A 21,235-nucleotide genomic window follows, 5' to 3' on the forward strand; every position below is an offset into this window, starting at 1 on the left:
TCAACTCCATTTCCTCATCCCAGGGAGTCTCCTGGGCTCTGCCTGGATTTCCCTTCTCTGCCCATGCCCTGGGAACTCTCAAGATAGTAAGGTGGGGCAACTGCAGGCCTCATCCCTTCTCTCAGGGATCACTGTCCTTCCTTGTTAATGGCAAGTGCCTTGAAAACCATTGTCTAGTATTTTGGCTGTTTCAGATGGGACCGTGAAATTCAGCCCCTGTTACTCCACCATGGCCAGATGAGAATATTTAACCGAATCTACATGAGTTTTAAAAATGGCCTGGTGTGGTGGCTTATGCCTATAATCCCAGCATTTTGGGAGGCCAAAGTGGGTGGATCACTTTAGGTCATGAGTTCAAGACCAGCCTGGTCAACATGGTGAAACCCCATCTCTACAAGAAATAGCAAAAATTAGCTGGGCATGGTGATGAGTGCCTGTAATCCCAGCTACTTGGAAGGCTGAGGCAGCAGAATCGCCTGAACCTGGGAGACAGAGGTTGCAATGAGCCGAGATCACACCAGTGGCCTCCAGCCTGGGCAACAGAGTAAAACTCCATCTCCAAACAACAACAACAACAACAACAACAACAAAAATGAACTTTGTGTGAGCCCAATTTATTTCCTGTATAATGATTACATTTTATAGATATTATATGATTTTATTCTAATAATGGGAGATGGATGAATCACAGTAAAATGTTTAAGGTAAAACATTTCACTGTTTTTTGGAAATACTTTCTCAGTGTCAGTTAAAGGGAAACTGTTACCACAAGCTTACTTTATCAAGAATCAGGAAGTACTATGAGATCAGCATTAGATTAAAACAGTGTTGTTTTGAGTGGAAGAATACATATTTTAGGTATCTGATTAGAAAACATACTTGTCAGAATTGTCTGGCTGGATTAATTGGCTAATTTGACCTTCTTCATCATTTGATGTGATGCCAGATACGAATAGCACAATTAACTTATCACTAAGCACTCGTATTACTTTAGCATTTTTTATGTCCTTAGTAGCTTTTGCTATAATGCTAGGAAATGCTTTGGTCATTTTAGCTTTTGTGGTGGACAAAAACCTTAGACATCGAAGTAGTTATTTTTTTCTTAACTTGGCCATCTCTGACTTCTTTGTGGGTAAGTTATATGTCTTTATTTAAGACAATCTTTTCTGATTTTAATTTATTTCTAAAACCTTAAAATAAGCTTTTGTTATTTCAGGGGACTGTATACCACTGGGGAAAAATAAATACAAAAAGTTTAAGTATTAAATTTTGGAGGGGGCTATGTGGCACTGTAAGGGAATGTTATACATATGTAAATCAGTGTGGTAGGGGAATTTTCAGCTGAAAACAGTTTATTTTCTTTTTATAGAATAAAGATAAGTCCAGTACAGCTCCAAAATTTTAATGTAAGAGTTACTTGTTTCTGGTGCTATTTTCCTCGTATGTTTAGGCTTATAAGTATTCCTCTTTAAGTAAATATGGTTTTGTTGGTATCACAGTGTTGGAGTAATAAGAAATTATGTATATGCTAGTAACCAGTGCAATCAGAAAATAGCATATTCAGGTCAATTAAATAATATGATTAATAGTATTAATTTAATGATATGGCATAGAATTTTGTAAAATATACCCAACTGTAAACTGCCTTGCATATAATATGATATCATAGCGTTATATCATCGTTAAGAGACCATAGAAATCAAACCAACTTTCTCTGAAAACATGTACTTTATAATTTTTCACTGCCTGATGCTTCTTATTTTTAAACAATGCTTATCATAATAAGTAGATGTACAGAAATGTCAGCTGATGATACTATTTTACAGGAGTTTCTAGTATAATTTAATCTGGCATATTCAGATTATTTTTGTTTATAACTACATACAGCTTAGATTTATGTTAAAGTGAAATAAACACATAAAATACTTAGTTCATTCCCTGGAATACAGTGGTTACTCAACAAATGTTAGTTCTCTTTTTTTTTTTTAATTTCTCTGCAGATATGAGTCAACCCCAATCTAGGTCATAAATGTTAGTATAGTATCTAGCCTGTATAATACTGCTAGGTATGCAAGCACTATTAGGTAATCAACGGATCTATAGACGATTAGGTTAGTCTCTTCCAGTAAGGTTTTGATGTAGAAGAGTGGACAAGAGATGTTCAGAAATGACTATAGCAGTATAGAGTAACACGAGACGCCACGAAGACCTAACAAGTGCTATGGTCACTTGGAGGAGGGATAAAGCACGTTTAGTTAGCGAATAAAGGCATTTAACATGAACTTTGAAGGATGGATAGAATTTCCATAGTCAGATATAGGGCAAAGGATTCTTTGCTCCAAGAATGAGCAAAGGCATGCAGGTAGAAAATCATTGTGCTTATCTTCCTAAGGGTGAGCTTGGAGCTGGCTGGTGTGCAGATGGGTGCAGGGGAGCCATAGAGATGAAGCTGAAATCTATAAAGTGAGGGCCTTTAAATACCAGCGTGAGTGTGGAGTGGAGTTTATTCAGCAGGCCTTGTGGAGATTTAAAGATTTTAAAACACGAGAGTGGTTGAACAGATCAAAACTTTACTTTAGAGGCATCGGAAGAGCCATAGGAAATGGGGAAACTGGAGTGTGGGGTGGCATGGTTTCAGAGATGATCCTGCAGCAATCTAGGCAGAAATCATGCAGTTAGGACCTGAGCTAGGATGACTGGAAAGGAAGGCCAACAGGCAGAGCAGCTAAGGGTGGGGTTGGGTGGGAAAACAGAAAGCTGAGTTAAAGATTGGGCTTCTGAGACTAAGAACAGTACGGTACTCTTCAAAGAAACAGGAAGTATTTGGGCAGGACAGCTGTGGTTCTGATGTTGCACTGAAAGTTCTGGAGAAAAATTCTAGTTGGGGAGATTGGTTTAGGAGTCATGGCATAGAAATGACAGATAAAGGCAGCTAACCCATAAAGAAGTATTGAAAAAATGCACTATCTCCCCATTTGTTTCCTCAATTCTGTCCCTTCAGGTAACCGACATTTGCTGCTTGATGTAGATCCTTCCACATCATTCTCTGTGCTCCCATAAACATGTACAAATACACGAGTTCATTTATGTGAACATAGAGAAAGTTCCACTATAAATATATGTATCCTTTGCTTCTTCCTTCTTCACAGGATCCTGTGACTTTTAGATGACAGTCATCACTTAAAATAGACGATGTGCTTTTACTAACCCAAAGGGAGTGAGGCCCTGACTGCCCCAGTTTTAGGGTGGGAAGGGTGAGACAGCTGAGAGAGCCTGGGGCCTGAAGCTTTTGAATAAAGATGGTTCTAGGTAAAAATGTCTCCATGTCTGGCCCAAGGCCAGCATCATGGCAGTCCCACCCTCAAGGGCTTGAGCTTGTCTTTGGAAAATGGCCCTGCAGATGTAGTTATTCAGCAGTCCTGGTGATCTCCTTCATCAGCAGGTGGGTGAAGAAATAATTCTGATAATTTCTTTTGCTCCTGATTAAAGGAGTTGGGTGCAGGTCAGAGTCTCCTTTCATCTGCTTGCCAGCCTCATCCCTCACATCTCCCCTGCCTCCTGCCAGCTTCATCCAGACGTCTGCATATTTAACGCAGGGCTCACCATGACACAGTCCCTGGGAGCTTTTTGTAACAGGATTCAAGTTTTCTGCCAATACTGTTCTTTCTCCTTTGCCATGCTGGGAAATGAACCTTTCGTCTCAGCTTGGAAGAAGGCGTGGAGGTGGTGAGCATGCAGGGCAGAACTCGTGAGAGGTTTTCTGCAGCTGTAAACCATTGATTCTTAACATTTGGGGTCATGAGATCCAGAGCTCCAGAGCCATGTGACCATGGCAGGGCAGATTAGGCCCTCACATGTGCTTGAAACTGTGGCTTTGCTGGCTGAACGCCCTCTTCCCCCCAGGTTTCAGAACCGGCCCTCTGCAGAGAATCTAAATTTGTGGCACCCAAGTTGCTAGCTTCTCAGACTGAATTTACTGTTGAAAGCAAAGATTTATAGAGGAAAAATTCTAGTACTAGCTACTAGTACTATTACTAGTAATAGTATCTGTATACTATTCTGGGAAACATACTATCTATATCTACATCAATATCTATAAAAGTGTTACCATGTAACCAGTGTGTACATTTATGGGTACTTTCTCCTCATCCCCGTGTTGTGTTGGCATCTGTGGCCTACAAGACCATGTGACAGACGGCTGGACAGGATCTTCAGGGGATACAGGTGGTTGCTGCTATCAGAGCCTGAACCAAGTGTTCAGGATGGCAGAATTTATCTTGATACCTGTATGCCTGAGTTCAAGACTCTTTTCTGGCCTTCTGTATTTAACTGCTCAGGCTGCCATAAGAAAATACCCTAGACTGGGTGGCTTAAACAACTGACATTTATTTTCTTACAGTTCTGGAGCTAGGGACATCCCAGATCAAGATTCTGGCCAATTTTGGTTCCTGATGAGGGCTGTCTTTCTGGCTTGCAGACGGCTGCCGTCTACCTGCGTCCTCAAGAGGCCTTTCTCTGAGTGTGCACAGAGAGAGAGTGAGCTCTCTGTTGTCTCTTCTTATAAGGACACTATTGGATCAGGGCCCCACTCTTATGAAGTCTTTTACTCGTAATTTTGTCCTTGAAGGTCTTAGTTCCAAATATACCCACATGGGGGGTTACGGCTCCAACATGTGATTTTGGGGAGGGCACATACACATTCAGGCCATAACACCCTCTGTGCACTCACCATCATCCACACATTCCTCTGGCGGCCCAAAGGATTTACTTGGGGATTTTAGCTCCTCCCATCTTTTGATTGTCACTTTCTCATGGAAGATGTACCTTCTTAGCTGGCTTAGAAAGAAGGGACGATGCCAGATGGGTGGCAATTTTAAAGCAAACTGGGCTTCTGCATCCTCATCTATTTGTTCATCCAACAATTATTTCTTTTGAAGCGGGCACTTTCTGAGGTGCTGGGGATAGAGCAGTAAAAACACAGGTGAAAATCCCTGCCCTCATGATGCTTCTATTTCTACTGGGAGCAGGGGCATGGAGACAGAAGATAAACAAGAAAAATAACTAAGACAAATTATATAGTATTTTAGAGGGTGATAATTGCTACTGAAAAAAATGCAGAGAGGAGGGAAAGGGAGTGTGCTGGGAGTGGGGCTGCAATTTTAAACCTTGGAGCTAGAATTTACTGAGAAAGACACATTTGAAGCCTGGGCATGGTGGCTCACATCTGTAATCCCAGCACTTTGAGAGGCCGAGGTGGGTGGATCACTTGAGGCCAGGAGTTCGAGACCAGCCTGGCCAATATGGTGAAACTCCAATCTCTACTAAAAATACAAAAATTAGCCGGGCATGGTGGCATGTGCCTGTAATCCCAGTTACTCAGGAGGCTGAGGCAGGAGAATCACTTGAACCCAGGAGGTGGAGGTTGCAGTGAGTCGAGATCATGCTACTGCACTCCAGCTTGGGTGACAGAGCCAGACTGCATCAAAAAACAAACAAAACAAAAAGGAAAGACATTTGAGCAAACAGAAGGTGCCCTTGGGGGAAGAGCATTTCACGCCAAGGAACAGCAGGTGCTCAGGATCTGAGGCAGAAGGGTGGGTGGTGCATTGGAGGCCAGAAGGGCTGGGGTGGAGTGATTGAGGGGTGAGAAGTAGGAGTGGGACTGCGGAGGTGGGGGCATATAGTTTGTTTTCTTTTACTTTTGTCTTAATCTTTTCAAGAAACTGGCTCTTAGTTTTACTTATCAGCTCCATTTGACCCAAAAACACAATTCCAGAATCGAAGGTGTAGAAACACTTCAGAGTAGGTATATTAGAGAAATAGTTCAGATTCGGTTTTTTTGCAACTCGTTCAGAATGAGCCACAGACTTCTCTGTTGCTCAGCAAGACAGAGGAACTGAGCATGACACAAGTACAGAAGCGTTACCTAGAATGCAGGGTGACAGCATAGTGGGGGTTATGAAAACCAAAGGACTATCCTAGAGCCTGTCTGCAGCTAACCACTGTTTCCAGCAGCTCCTAGGCTTTCGAACACACCCTTCCTCTTTTGCGTAAATCAGAAAGCGTGTGACAAAGAGCATTTACCTCCCTCCCCCTGCCCTGAACCTCTCAGTCAGTGGTGTCTAGAATGCATTACTAGTATCTGTCTTCTTTCTCATTCTGTGGAAGAACTGAGTTCCAGTGTTGAAAATACTCATGTTGGGAACATTGGAAGCCACAACCGTGGGCTGAAATATAATAAATGTCTCTGTTTTGGGGATACTTTGATTTACCTCAAGTGGACCTGGTGACCTATATTTATTTATTTATTTATTTATTTTTGAGGCAGGGTCTCACTCTATTGCCCAGGCTGGAGTGCAGTGGCGTGATCATGGCTCACTCCAGCCTTGACCTCCCTGGCTTAAGTGATCCTCCTGCCTCAACCTCCTGGTTAGCTGGAACTACAGGCATGTGCCACCATGTCCAGCTAATTTTTGTAATTTTTTTTTTTTGTAGAAATAGGGTTTTGCCGTGTTGCCCAGGCTGGTCTCCAACTCCTGAGCTCAAGTGAGCTACCTGCCTCAGCCTCCCAAGGTGCTGGAATTACAGGCATGAGCTACCACTCTCAGCCAGTGACCTATTTTATACCATAGACATACACACACACATACCCTGGAGTTGAAAGGCTCCCTAAGGAAGTTTACTTATCATTAAAAATATAATTGAAACATGAAACAAACAGGTTATTTAAACTACATATAAAAACTGACCACGCAACTCTTCATCTCTGTGGTGTCTTGTCTTTCATCTTTGTATGTAAACCTAGGGACAGAATACTAGGGTTTAGCACTACCTTCCACTGGTTCTGAAACCATGCTGTTATAGCCTCATGTGGTCTTGTTTCTGGAGAATGCAGGCTTTCCTTCTTCCTTTCCTTTTCCTTTATCTTTACTATTCTTAATAACAGACTAATTTGGTTCTCATGAAAAAATGGGAATTCCTGGAAGTACCTGATACATTTGAAGTAACTCAACAAAGTAAGATTTCATCTCAGCTTCCACTTAATAGATCATATTCTTAGCAACTAATTACACCTGTCTGAAATGCCAATGCAATTAAAAACCCCTAAAAGCTGAAGGAAAAGGAACCTCGTTTCGTCACTTTTCAGTTAAGCAGTTTCTATGTTGGGCTGAATCACTGTGGTAGAGCTTATCTATTTGTTCATGCAGTGAAGAGTTGTAGGTAAAGTCAGAGGTTCTGAAATCACAATCCCTGGTTTCACATGCAATCTTCTCCACTTGCTAGTTGAGTGGACCTTGGTCTAATTGTCTCTTTTCTGAGCTTTAGGTTCTTTAACTGTTAACTCAGCATGGTCCCTTCCTCACAAAGTTTCTCTGAAGATGAAATGAGGTGACATTTGCAATGCACACAGCACAGGTCTGCCATACGGTAATTGTATAGGACATATTAGCAGTTATTAATTTAAGTGAAATGTACAAGTCATTGGCCAACTCTAGAGGTTGCAGGAAATACAAATATTGATTTGCGATATGGCCCTAATCCTCAGGAGAGACAGACTAAAAAGATGACTATGATATAAAAGTAGAATGTAATTAATGCATGAGAGAGGGAAAGATGAGCAAAGAACCAGGAAAGTGCAGAGGACAGAGGGGTCACTTCCACCGAGGAAGCTCCAAGAAAGAGGACATGGAGGAGGTCACTTTTTGGCCTCAGTGAAAAATGAGAAAGAAGTGAATGGACTTTTTATTTATTTTTTATTTTTATTTTTTTGAGACAGAGTTTTGCTCTGTCACCCAGGATGGAGTGCAGTGGCACCATCTCAGTTCACTGCAACTTCCACCTCCCGGGTTCAAGCGATTCTCCTGCCTCAGCCTCCTGAATAGCTGGGATTACAGGCGTGCACCACCATGCCCAGCTAATTTTTATATTTTTAGTAGAGATGAGGTTTCACCATGTTGGGCAGGCTGGTCTTGAACTCCTGACCTCAGGTGATCCACCTACCTCGGCCTCTCAGAGGGCTGGGATTACAGGTGTGGGCCACCGTGCCCGGCCTGAATTGACTTTTTAGTAGAAGACAGGTGGACATTTTAGGAAGAAAGAATGATGTTGGCAGAGAAAGATGTAAAAATGTGCCATGTGTTTGGGAGAAGGGTGGTCCATCCTATTGGGGTTAGAGCACGAAAAAAGTAAAGATGATTTATGCTGCCTGTGGCTAGAAATACAAGACCTGTACTTAATTTGGAAAGTAGAAAGGAGCCATTGAAAGTACAGTCACCCCTTGGTGTTTGTGGGGGGTTTTTTCCAGGACTCCCCTTAGATAGCAGAATCCAAGAAAGCTGAAGTCCCTGATATAAAATGCTGTAGTATTTCCATATAACCTATGCACATCCTTCCATATACTTTATTATTTGTTATTATTTTTAATAATAAAGATGGGGCTTCACCATGGTGCCCAGGCCAGTTTCGAACTCCTGTCCTCAAGTGATCCACCTACCTTGGTCTCTCAAAGTGCTGGGATTACAGGCGTGAGTTACCATGCCCAGCCCTTCCCGTATACTTTAAATCATCAGTAGATTATGTATAATACCAAAGACAATGTGAGTGCTATGTAAATAGTTGTTATACTGTATTGTTTAGAGAATAATGACCAGAAGTCATTGCCATTAGTCAAAGTCTATACATGTCCAGTACAGATGCAGTTTTTTTCTAAATATTTTCTATCTGTGGTTGGTTGAATCTACAGGTGTAGAATTCACAGATAAGGAGGGCCCATTGTGCAATGTTCATGACCCCTTTTCTAAAAATGACATTTAAGGAGTGTGTAGAAAATCAGTCCTGAGCTGCTTGATGAAATACCATGAATTTCTAAATTAGAGACAAATCATTTGTAGTGAATTCAGATATGTCATCGTGTTGTGTAGCCATTAAAACATGCCCATTTGTGTTCACTGATGTGCACTATGTTTTTATACTTATGTTTTCCCTGTGCAGGTGTGATCTCCATTCCTTTGTACATCCCTCACACGCTGTTTGAATGGGATTTTGGAAAGGAAATCTGTGTATTTTGGCTCACTACTGACTATCTTTTATGTACAGCATCTGTCTATAACATTGTCCTCATCAGCTATGATCGATACCTGTCAGTCTCAAACGCTGTAAGTCAAAACATTAATTTATCCCTCTTAGAAGATTATGTAAATGTACATGATGGGTCCCCAAGCAAAAATTCTTTTAAGCCTAATTGTTACTTTAATCGACAGCCCTTACAGGAGCCCTATCCTTTTGTTGTCTGGCATAAAGTTCTTGCTGGTTGTTAGTTTGTGTGACTTGGATAATTCACTCACCTATGTGCCATTGAAATGAGAAGGAATCAAAGAAAACCCAAGGCAAGTTGTCCTATCTGGTGTACTGAGTCTATAGTAGATGGGATAGACATGACATTCATGACAGGTTTATGGGTTCTACTCAACAGACATATTGCGACCTGAATATATTCCTCGGAATGGGACTTGGAGCGCAGTAGAAAGAATCCCATACTTTGAAATGTGATGAGAAAATCAATTCTGAATGGCCAAAGGAAAAGACAGTATATAGGGAAGCTACAGTTTACACAGTGGGACCAGCCAGAAAGATCAAGTCCTCGTGCCCTTTTAGAACCTGGGCCAAGAAAGATGGAACTTACTCAAGATTTGGAATAGCCTCATCTACGAGTTAGTGGAAATTTTTAAGTCAGCTAAATTTCTCAGCAATGGATCAAAAGAGAAAATAAGGTTGAAGTAAGGACAAGGGGGCCATAGAAATGTGGGGCAGTGATCTGAAACCTTTGAGGCCTAGATGGGAAACTTCCTTCACTCCCCTCTCAGGGACCCAACTCTTTGGGGGACTACTGTGTGACAGGCATTTTGCTAAGTGCTGGGATACAGAAGTGAATATGCAGAGTCTCCATTTTATTTTTCTTTCCAACTTTTGTTTTGGCTTCAGGGGGTACGTGTGCAGGTTTGTTACATGAGTAAGCTGCGTGTCGCGGGGGTTTTGGTGTAGGGATTGTCACCCGGGGAATGAGCACAGTATCTGATCGGTAGTTTTTTGATCCTCTCCCTCCTCCCACCCACCACCCTCAGGTAAGCTCCGGTATCTATTGTTTCTTTTTTTGTGTGAGTCTCTATTTTTGACGAGCATAGTCATCTACGTGGAGGCAGATCCAGGAACAAATCGGTTCAGTACAACGGACTAAGTACTGTCCTGGGGTGTTGAGAGGACAGTGACAGCTCTAGCCTGGGACGATTGTGCAGCTGGAGGCTGACAGGATTGGAAGGTGTATTAGATCAGGCATAGATAAACTGCTGTGACAAAGAGTCTCCAAAATGTGGAGGCTTAAGCAAGATAAAAGTTTATTTTTCTCTCACATAACAGTCCATGAAAGAGTGGATTCTCTGCTCCAGGAACTCACCCAGGAACCCTGCTGGCAGGGTGGCTCTGCACCCTTTAGGGCAGGGACTGGCAAACTTTCATTATCAAGAGCCAGATAGCAAATAATTTGGCTTTGTAGAACCTACTGTTTCTGTTGCAACTGCTCAAATGTGCCATTATAGCCCCCAAACAGCCATAGATGATATATACAAAAGTGTACTTGGCTCTGTTCCAATAAAACTTTATTTGCCCAAACAGGTGGTGGGCCACATTTGTTTCTCTCTTTTTTTTTTTTTTTGGAGACAGGGTCTCGCTGTGTCACCCAGGCTGGAGTGCAGTGGCATGATCTTGGCTCACTGCAACCTCTGCCTCCCAGGTTCAAATGATCCTCCTGCCTCAGCCTCCCGAGTAGCTGGGATTACAGGCGCATGCCACCATGCCTGGCTAATTTTTGTATTTTTAGTAGAGATGGGCTTTCACTGTGTTGGCCAGGCTGGTTTTGTACTCCTGATCTCACGTGATCCACCTGCCTCTGCCTCCCAAAGTGCTGGGATTACAGGCATGAGCCACTGCGCCTAGCCCATATTTGTTTCACAGACAGTAGTTTTCTGGCCTCTGCTTTAGGCCATTCTCCTCCTCTGCATGGCCAAAGTCAGGTTGTTGTCATACTAGATTCTAGGAAAGGGAAGAGGTCCAGAGCAAGGGATTTTTTTTTTTTTTTTTTTTTAACCAAGTAGTGCAGAGTCACACAGTCATTTCCACTTACATTTTATTGGTGAAACTTAGTCACATGGTCCCATCTCGTCACAAAGGAAGCTGGGAAACTCTAAGCCACCACGTGGTCAGGAAGGAGGGGAGAATGGATGTGGGAGGACAGCCAGCTCTGTCTCCTCCTTAGCATCGCATACTTCATTGGCGCCAGGGACCACTGCCGTTTGTATTGTATGCGGAGAGTGCAGACCAGCTTGGATTAACAATTCAAATGCCTATAGTCTCATATTTTTCAAACTGCTGGCCTTGACCCATTATTGATTTATGAAATCAATTTAGTGGGTTGTGACCTTTTTTTTTAATGAAAAAATATGGAATGAAACAGAATAGAAAAGCTGAGCGTGTTGGCTCACGCTTGTAATCCCCAGCACTTTGGGAGGCCAAGGCAGGTGGATCTCTTGAGGTCAGGAGTTGGAGACCAGCCTGGCCAATATGGTGAAACCCTGCCTCTACTAAAAATACAAAAAAATTAGCCAGGCATGGTGGCGCTTGCCTGTAATCCCAGCTACTTCGGAGGCTGAGGAAGGAGAATTGCTTGAACCCGGGAGGCGGAGGTTGCAGTGAGCTGAGATTGCACCATTGCACTCCAGCCTGGGTGTCGCAGCAAGACTCCATCTCAAAAAAAAAAAAAAAAAGAAATGGAATAGAACAAAATAAAAAATTAGAAAACTTCAGATTATCTTGTACATAATAGAAGTAAATACTGTTTTATGAATACTTCCATCTGTGTGCTTGGTTGTGATATACAATATAATTTTACTTTAGATCACAGTCAAGTGTTTGAAAAATAATGCTCTAATTCATAATCTTTCCCATTTGTACTTTCAAAATTTCCTTTCTTTCTGGGTTAACATTTCTTTTTAATCTCCACTGGATGTTCCTAGGGCTTCCTTCTCTGGATGTCCCAGCTTTTGAATTTACTCTCAGGTTTGTGGGCAGAAAAGGGACAGCTTACCCAGTTGGGAAAAGTGCTTAGAGGTTACAGAAAGATGAGGGATGATGTCCAGAGGGAATGTAGACTTTCTTTTTGTTTTTTAAAAATTTTTTTAAATTTTTATTTCTTTGAGACAGAGTCTGGCTCTGTTGCCCAGGCTGGAGTGCAGTGGCACGATCTCGGCTCACTGCAAACTCCCTCTCCCGGGTTCAAGCCATTCTTGTGCCTCAGCCTCCTGAGTAGCTGGAATTACAGGCACGTGCCAGCACGCTTGGCTAATTTTTGTATTTTTAGTAGAGATGGGGTTTTGCCATGTTGGCCAGGGTGATTTCGAACTCCTGACCGCAAGTGATCCGCCCCCCTCAGCCTCCCAAAGTGCTAAGATTACAGGCATGAGTCACCATGCCTGGCCTGTTTTTTGTTTTTAAATCCTAGTCTTGCCTCGAGTAATTCCCCTGGCAATTCAGGCTGTAAACTTGGTGAGGGATGGGTTGGCTAGATCCTGGGTCCCCAGTGCACAGCACAGAGTAGAATACATAGGGTTCCACAAATGAATGTATGGATGCTGGCAGGGGTGCTCAGGCAGACCTTGTACCTCTGTGGGCGAATAATTCAAATGCAGCCATGTGAAAACAGAAGGAAGCCTTCAAAGACCACTGGGATCCCATAGGAAGTAGCAGTGGGGGAGCTGAAGTCTTACTGTAGCTGAAAGTACGGGAGACAGTGTGATAGGGGAAAGGGATGGGTGGCTTGGGAAATGGAAATCTGACAATAATTTGGAAAAGAAAAGCCCAGTGCAGGTGGAGCACATGATTACAGTCCTCAGAGAGGTTTTCTGGAGGGGCAGATTCCATGTGGCTGAAGTCAGAGTTGGGTGGGGAAGGAGAACAGCAGGGCTTCATGGTAGCTGGAGGGAATGGGAATTAAAATGTACAAAAAGGGTTTGGTGTGGTGGCTCATGCTGTAATCCCAGGGCTTTGGAAGGCCGAGGCTGGCAGATCACTTGAGGTTAGGAGTTTGAGACCAGCCTGGCCAACATGGCAAAACACAGTCTCTACTAAAAATACAAAAATCAGCTGGGCTTGGTGGCTGGCGCCTGTAATCCCAGCTACTCGGGAGACTGAGGCAGGAGAATCACTTGAACCCAGGAGGCGGTGGCTGCAGTGAGCCAAGATCACACCACTGCACTCCAGCCTGGGCGACAGAGCGAGACTCTGTCTCAAAAAAAAAAAAAAAAAAAAAAGTACAAAAAAGTATACAGAATTAAGATAGTAAAAGAAGGGTATTTCTTTACCTGCAGATGAAGAAAGAAACTTGACAGTAAAATCAAGACCACAGGAAAACTTATGGCTGGGAGGACACGCTGGGGCATTGTGTTTGTTTGCTGGGGCTACCAAAACAAGACCACAAACTGGGTTGCTGAAAACAACAGGAATTTATTCTGTCACGGTTCTGGAGACTAGACATTTGAAATCAAGGTGCTGACAGGGCCATCCTTTCTCGGAAGGCTCCAGGACACCTTGTTCTGTGCCTGTCTTTTAGCTTCTGGTGTTGCCAGCAACCCCTGGTATTCCTTGGCTTGTAGATGCGTCCCTCCAGTCTTTACGTCTGTTGTAACGTGGTGTTGTCTCCCAGGGTCTGTGTCTGTGTCTCTGTTTTCTCTTCTTATGAGGATATATTAGATAGGGTGACTCCTAATTCAGTATGACCTCATCTTAACTGGATTACATCTGCAAACACCGTATTTCCAAATAAGGTCACATTCACAGGTACTGAGGGGTTTAGGACTTCACCATACCTTTTTGGGGGATATAATTTAACCCACAACAGGCACTTAGAATGGTCCTGAAATCCATCTCATTACGAACACCAACAAGTTCTAGTAGGCTGCTCGGCCTCGCCAAAAAAACCTGATTGACAGAAGGTGTGGATATTTTATTGGGGCGGGAAAAAAGTAGGGTAAGAGACAGTGTCCTGAATAATGGGCATATTCTGTAGTGGGCAAGAGCTAGGCCGCTGCGGGATTTCAGGGACACCACTCCGCGCAGCCTAGGTCTGGATTCAAGCAATGCTTGAACTGTCTGTCTTTCAAAAATGCTCCCCGGAGATGCAGAGATCAGCATCCTCTTCACAGCTCCTTGGCTGTCCATTATCTCAATTGACCTTATGCATAATGGAAGAGAGATCACTTTCCAACATATTGTGTTATATCATTACCAAGGCTGAGCAGAGCAATTAAAAAACTAAATGCAGCTTTAGCACCATCTGGGTATTGTTACCATCTTCATAATCATTAGATTTAGTGCAAGAGATGTATTAATTAGTGGCACAGGAAGCAGAAGGCAAAAAAAAAAGTGTATCACATGTGAGAGCTCGTGGTCAGCACCATATGCATTTTAGCTTAGCCTCAGAAAGACCAGCAATTTGAGAGAGAAAAAAAAAAACAACCAAATCCACCTCCCTACAGTTAAAAAGAAAACTTAGTGTTTTTATTTTTAAATTATTAACTAGCTTTCTTTTACCTCCAGCCAATAGAGGTCTTCTCAGCCTGTAGGATCCATCAAAGAAAGAGTGCTGAGCAATGTTGCACCCCTTTAAACCATGAGAAACCACTGCAGAATGAGACTTAAAATCTCACAGAACAAATATGACACAAGAAATGGAAAAAAGGAAGCATGCACCAATTTCATGCGTAGATCCTTTTTTTCGCCTGTGAGTGAGGAAATCAGAGAAACATGGAACATGAGAGCTGAAAGGAACCTTGGAACCTTACTGATATTTTTTTTTTGAGACAGAGTCTCACTCTGTCACCAGGCTGGAGTGCAGTGGCTCCATCTCGGCTCACTGCAACATCTGCCTCCCTGGTTTAAGCGATTCTTGTGCCTCAGCCTCCCGAGAGCTGGGACTACAGGTGCGAGCCACTATGCCTGGCTAATTTTTGTATTTTTGGTGGAGACGAGGTTTCACCATGTTGGCCAGGCTGGTCTCGATCTCCTGACCTTGTGATCCGCCTGCCTTGGCCTCCCAAAGTGCTGGGATTACAGGCATGAGCCACCGTGCTGGGCTGAAACCTTACTGATTTAAATGAGGTTCAGAGAGGTTGTCTGTTTCAGGTCACCTTAAAGAGTTCCTTATCCCTCATAGAGTGATTGGTCTTAGGAGTCTTTAGTTTTAGAAGACATTATTAAAGATTTCAGGATTGACATAAGGATTGCGGGTCCTGTGATGGGAGGGCAGTCCTCACTCATAGAATCTCATTTTCCTTTATAGAAGCCTGTCCTTGTGACCAAGGGGAGTTAGAATATTCTTCATCCTTAAAAAAGATGGTGGCACTAGCCACAGTCATATCTCTCAAAGTGGCTGGTGGTCACAGCTTTGACATTGTATTTGTCAGGTGGAAACACTTGCATAAAGAAGTAACGTGGGTGGGCTGGGTGGGCTCAAGTTTGTAATCACAGCACTTTGAGAGGCTAAGACAGGAGGATTACTTGAATCTAGGAGTTCGAGGCCAACATGGACAACATAGTGAGACATTATCTCTACAAATAACAAAAAAATTTAGCTGGGTGTGGTGGTGTACATCTGTGGTCCTAGCCACTTGGGAGGCTGAAGCAGGAGGATCACTTGAGCCTAGGCAGTACAGGATGCAGTGAGCTGTGATTGTGCCACTGCACTGCAGCCCTGGGCAACAGAACGAGACCCTGTCACAAACAAACAAATGAACAAACAAACAAACAAACACCAAGAAGTGAATTGGTAATGCTTAATAGCAATGTAGTATTTATCTGCAGCAGGTTTAAAAATCCTTTTTGGGCCAGGTGCAGTAGCTCACATGTGTAATCCAAGCACTCTGGGAGGCTGAGGTGGGCAGATCACCTGAGGTCAGGAGTTTGAGACCAGCCTGGTCAACATGGTGAAACCCCATCTCTACTAAAAATACAAAAATTAGCCAGGTGTGGTGGTGGGCATCTGTAATCCCAGATATTCAAAAGGCTGAGGCAGGAGAATTGCTTGAACCTGGGAAGTGGTGGTTGCAGAGAGCCGAGATTGCACCACTGCACTTCAGCCTGGGTGACAAGTGTGAAACTCTCTCAAAAAAATAAAATAAAAACTAAAAAAAGAAGTCTTTTTGTCTGTGGTTAATCTTCTTGGGAGTGACAAGAGTCCTTTCTCTTTTTGATTCCACCTTGAAGTCTCAGCAAAAACCACAGAGTAGATTCTTTCTGTATATTGGAATCAGATATGGCAATGGCTTTCAAACTCTTTTGACCGTGACCACAGTGAGAAATGGATTTGGTGCTGGGATTCAGAGAAACTGCATTTCAATTTATTTACATGTATGTATCTCTATTCCCAAAGACATATTGCTTTATTTGATGAAACATCATTAAAGAACACCTACCCTCACTATATGTGATGCATTCTGACATCAACTATTCTATTTCATTAAAAAGGTCTGGTCATGCTCAGCCTGCAGATTGAGCAATACTGTGGTAAGGTGCGTCCAACTTCAGTTGTTTGACATTCGGATTAGTGTCAATTAGGAAAAACTGCTTTCTTATTTTACACACTGGCCTTGACATTTTCTATAGTATTCAGGGATTTAACCTTGAAGGTAACAGTCTTCTCCCCTGAAAACCATTAAGAAATTCTGCCTCTTGGTCCAGGCTCCACTGAAGTCAAACCCTCTGTCCTGGTCCACATCGTGATACCCAGATTAGTTAATGTCTCCATCCTTTGCACATCCCTGAAATTTCTAAGGACCTATGAGATACTTTATGCATTCAATATACACATTCACTATATTGAAAATAATTTGGTTTCTTCTAGGTGTCTTATAGAACTCAACATACTGGGATCTTGAAGATTGTCACTCTGATGGTGGCTGTTTGGGTGCTGGCCTTCTTAGTGAATGGGCCAATGATTCTAGTTTCAGAGTCTTGGAAGGATGAAGGTAGTGAATGTGAACCTGGATTTTTTTCGGAATGGTACATCCTTACCATCACATCATTCTTGGAATTCCTGATCCCAGTCATCTTAGTCGCTTATTTCAACATGAATATTTATTGGAGCCTGTGGAAGCGTGATCATCTCAGTAGGTGCCAAAGCCATCCTGGACTGACTGCTGTCTCTTCCAACATCTGTGGGCACTCATTCAGAGGTAGACTATCTTCAAGGAGATCTCTTTCTGCATCGACAGAAGTTCCTGCATCCCTTCATTCAGAGAGACAGAGGAGAAAGAGCAGTCTCATGTTTTCCTCAAGAACCAAGATGAATAGCAATACAATTGCTTCCAGAATGGGTTCCTTCTCCCAATCAGATTCTGTAGCTCTTCACCAAAGGGAACATGTTGAACTGCTTAGAGCCAGGAGATTAGCCAAGTCACTGGCCATTCTCTTAGGGGTTTTTGCTGTTTGCTGGGCTCCGTATTCTCTGTTCACAATTATCCTTTCATTTTACTCCTCAGCAACAGGTCCTAAATCAGTTTGGTACAGAATTGCATTTTGGCTTCAGTGGTTCAATTCCTTTGTCAATCCTCTTTTGTATCCATTGTGTCACAAGCGCTTTCAAAAGGCTTTCTTGAAAATATTTTGTATAAAAAAGCAACCTCTACCATCACAACACAGTAGGTCAGCATCTTCTTAAAGACAATTTTCTCACTTCTGTAAATTTTAGTCTCAATCTCACCTAAATGAATTAGGTCTGCCCTTTATTTTGCCCTTTTCATTCTACCAACAGATCTGCACTTTGAAGTCAATGGAAAATTACTCCAGTGAATAATAGCAGTATAATATTATGACTTGATAATATTTTTGTAAACTTGTAGTCATAATAGTACTATATTCTTCTTAGTCCTCACCTCTTCCTTGTCCTTTAGATCTTAATATCATTCTGATTACAAAAATCCAGTTTTGTTTTCTTTCTATGTTCCATGCATAATACAGTCTTAAGTGAATTTCTCTTTTTTATTTTATAGTAATAGAAACTTATCCAGTTTGAAAATCATTCCCTAAAGCATGCAATAGGAAAAAGAACCTCCTGGCTGGGACTGCCCAACTCTGTTCTGATCACTGGGTGGGTGAGGTAGGGTTTGAGTTGGCAAGAGCAGGGAACGGGAATGTGCCCAGGTGAGCTCCTGTGTGTGTCCAGATTTTATATTCCTCATCCCAGTAAGGAAGAAAGCGTAGTGTGGGAGAGGAGAGAGCTGATGACTGCAGTTCTCAAAGGTCCTCAGTGAAGTTATTTTGGAGGCCCTGGTGGTCACAGGATCAGAAGGCGAGGGATAGGCAGTGGTCACCAATGGTTGAAAGTATGGCTTGTCCCATTTCTTCCTGTTCTCTTTTTCCAGCTTACACATAAGCTTCCTTTTTTGAGAACATACAGAAGAAGAAGGCTAAGAGATGGTGAAGAGACTACATGATTAAACTAGATAGACCTGATATACAGTCACTGAACTAGTAGATGTCAATAATTATTATTTTTAAAAATTTTTATTTGTTGGCCAGGCATAGTGGCTCATGCCTGAAATCCCAGCACTTTGGGAGGCCAAGGCGGGCGGATCATGAGGTCAGGAGATCGAGACCATCCTGGCCAACATGGTGAAACCCCATCTGTACTAAAATACAAGCAAGTAGCTGGTTGTGGCGCCGCATGCCTGTAGTCCCAGCTACTCGGGAGGCTGAGGCAGGGGAATTGCTTGAACCCGGGAGACGGAAGTTGCCAGCCTGGCAACAGAACAACACTTTGTCTTAAAAAAAATTTTTTTTTTGTTTAAGACAGCATCTTGCTCTGTCTCCCAGGCTGGAGCGTAGTAATGCAATCATAGCTCACTGCAGCCTTGAACTCCTCGGCTCAAGCAATCCTGCTGCCTTGGCCTCTCAAGTATGTAGGACTACAGGTACTCGCCACCACACCTGGATAATTAAAAAATTATTTTTGTAGAGATGAAGTCTCACCGTGTTGCCCAGCCTGGATGTCAATAATTATTTAAAAACAAATTTTTTTAAAAGTTTTTTTGAGACAGATTCTTGCTCTGTCACCCAGGCTGGAGTGCAGTAGCATGATCAGGGATCACTGCAACCTCTGCCTCCTGGGTTCAAGCGATTCTTGTGACTAAGCCACCTGAGCAGCTGGGATTACAGGTGCATGCCACCATGCCTGGCTAATTTTGGTATTTTTAGTAGAGATGAGGTTCTGCCATTTTGGTCAGGCTGGAATTTTTTTTTTTTAATTTTGATAAGACAGGGTATCGCCATGTTGGCCAGACTGGTCTCAAACTCCTGGGCTGAAACAATCCTCCAGCCTTGGCCTCCCAAAGTGCTGGGATTATAGGCACAAGACACCACAATAATTATTGCCTGGATGCCAATTATTATTTTAAAATATTGTTGTATTTACTTAATGTCTTTAATGCATTTGCCCAATATTTTACATTGTACTGCTCAGAGGTATTCCTTTATTATGTGGTTAGTATAGGTTATACTTTGCTGATGATTCACATTTTATTAGTTTGGTTATGTTTTGTCCTTTTAAAAAATTTTCTTTTGAGATGGGGATCTTGCTATATTGCCCATGCAGGAGTGCAGTGGCATGCTCTCAGCTCACTGCAGCCCTGACTGCCTAGGCTCCAGCAATCTTCTTACTTCAGCCTCCGGAGTAGCTGGGACCACAGGCACTTGCCACCACACCCCACTAAAAATTTTTTAAATTGTTGTCTTTCTTGAAGTGTTCTCTGCCTGTCTTTGTCACAAAATTTCATTTTTCTCATAGTTAGTTTCATCTCTCTGATAAGAATTTATTGGTGTTTCTTTTATAACTTTGCAGTTCTTACACCGTTTAGTCATTTTCATGTTTCTTAGAAACTTTAAACCTTTAACTTCAAACATTAAAATACAAAAGTCTTTTAAGTACATGAGTGCTTAGAAATGTACATAATGTTTATATACACTTATGCCTTACATTAAAGTTCAATATGAGAAATACATGTTTAACATTCAATAATAATTTTAAAAATTTGAGAAATAAACTCTCATAAATGCACACATTTTTATAAACTTGCTACTTGTCTGCTGTTGATTTTAACATTTATATAAATTACTAGTTGTGGATTTCATGTGATTACTGGGGGCTTGAACATTCATGGAATGGAGTGGTCCTATGAAAACTTTTCCCAGTTGAACCTCAGGGGGTGCATGCCCAAGCATTCACATGTATTTTCTAAAGTATATATATATATAAAATATATATTGTATTTCATTCAATCTAAGATGCTGTCAAGATAAGACATATTGTTATTTTATTTACTATATTAGTCTGTTTTCACGCTGCTGATAAAGACATACTCAAGACTGGGAAGAAAAAGAGGTTTAATGGACTTACAGTTCCACATGGCTGGGGAGGCCTCACAATCATGGTGGAAGGTAAGGAGCAGAAAGTCACTTCTTACATGGATGGCGGCAGGCAAGGAGAGAGAGCTTGTGCAGGGAAACTCCCATTTTTAAAACCATCAGATCTTGTGAGACTCATTCACTATCACCAGAACAGCACAGAAAAGACCCACTGCCATAATCCAATCATCTCCCACCAGGCTCCTCCCACAACACATGGGAGTTGTGGGAGTTACAATTCAAGATGAGATTTGGGTGGGGACACAGCCAAACCATATCATTTACCATTATGAAAAAGAAAATGCTGCAAATTGTCTGATACAATACTTCAAAAAATCACATTGACAATAAGCTTCATTCTGATTTTAGAGTTGAGATGTGGACAGTATGTGTCTTAGAAGTGATGAAATATGATGTGTGTGTGATAAGTGAACTGAACGAGGCTAATTCTCTGTGAAACAAGAGTTTGAAAAATAAATCCTATGATGGTACATGCATATATTTATTAAACAAGTGTTTATTGAAAGTCTATCATGTATTGGCTACTCATTGTAAAGGTACCCGTGAACCGTGCCAATAAGGTTTAGATTCTCCAGGAACAGGAATTTTCCTTTGGGCTTCTCTTAGTACACCACCAGGCACTCCATAGATGCTCAGTAGATGCTTACTGAAAAGGCATACTTGAGGCATTTTCATTCAAACAGAAGGTGAATCCTAGCTTTAAAATTCAAGT

The 21,235-nt window shown here is 42.2% G+C and overlaps 1 protein-coding gene across 4 annotated transcripts; it reads left to right on the top strand.

Moving 5' to 3' along the window:
* Positions 1-847: 847 nt before the first annotated feature.
* Positions 848-20,172, top strand: HRH4 (histamine receptor H4). 4 transcript variants are annotated; one of them, XM_054460835.2, is made up of 3 exons: positions 848-1,132; positions 8,992-9,155; positions 16,946-20,159. In XM_054460835.2, the coding sequence occupies exons 1-3, from the start codon at positions 940-942 to the stop codon at positions 17,759-17,761; spliced, it is 1,173 nt and encodes a 390-aa protein (XP_054316810.1). In that variant the 5' UTR covers positions 848-939; the 3' UTR covers positions 17,762-20,159. The 4 variants fall into 4 exon arrangements, with proteins under 4 accessions (XP_054316810.1, XP_054316811.1, XP_054316814.1 ...); XM_054460837.2 differs by lacking the exon at positions 16,946-20,159 and adding an exon at positions 9,261-9,384 and having other exon boundaries at positions 940-1,132; XM_054460836.2 differs by lacking the exon at positions 8,992-9,155 and having other exon boundaries at positions 17,046-20,172.
* Positions 20,173-21,235: the final 1,063 nt, after the last annotated feature.

The sequence above is a fragment of the Pongo pygmaeus genome, chromosome 17 (genome assembly GCF_028885625.2).
Source record: "Pongo pygmaeus isolate AG05252 chromosome 17, NHGRI_mPonPyg2-v2.0_pri, whole genome shotgun sequence".
Lineage (NCBI taxonomy): Eukaryota > Metazoa > Chordata > Mammalia > Primates > Hominidae > Pongo > Pongo pygmaeus.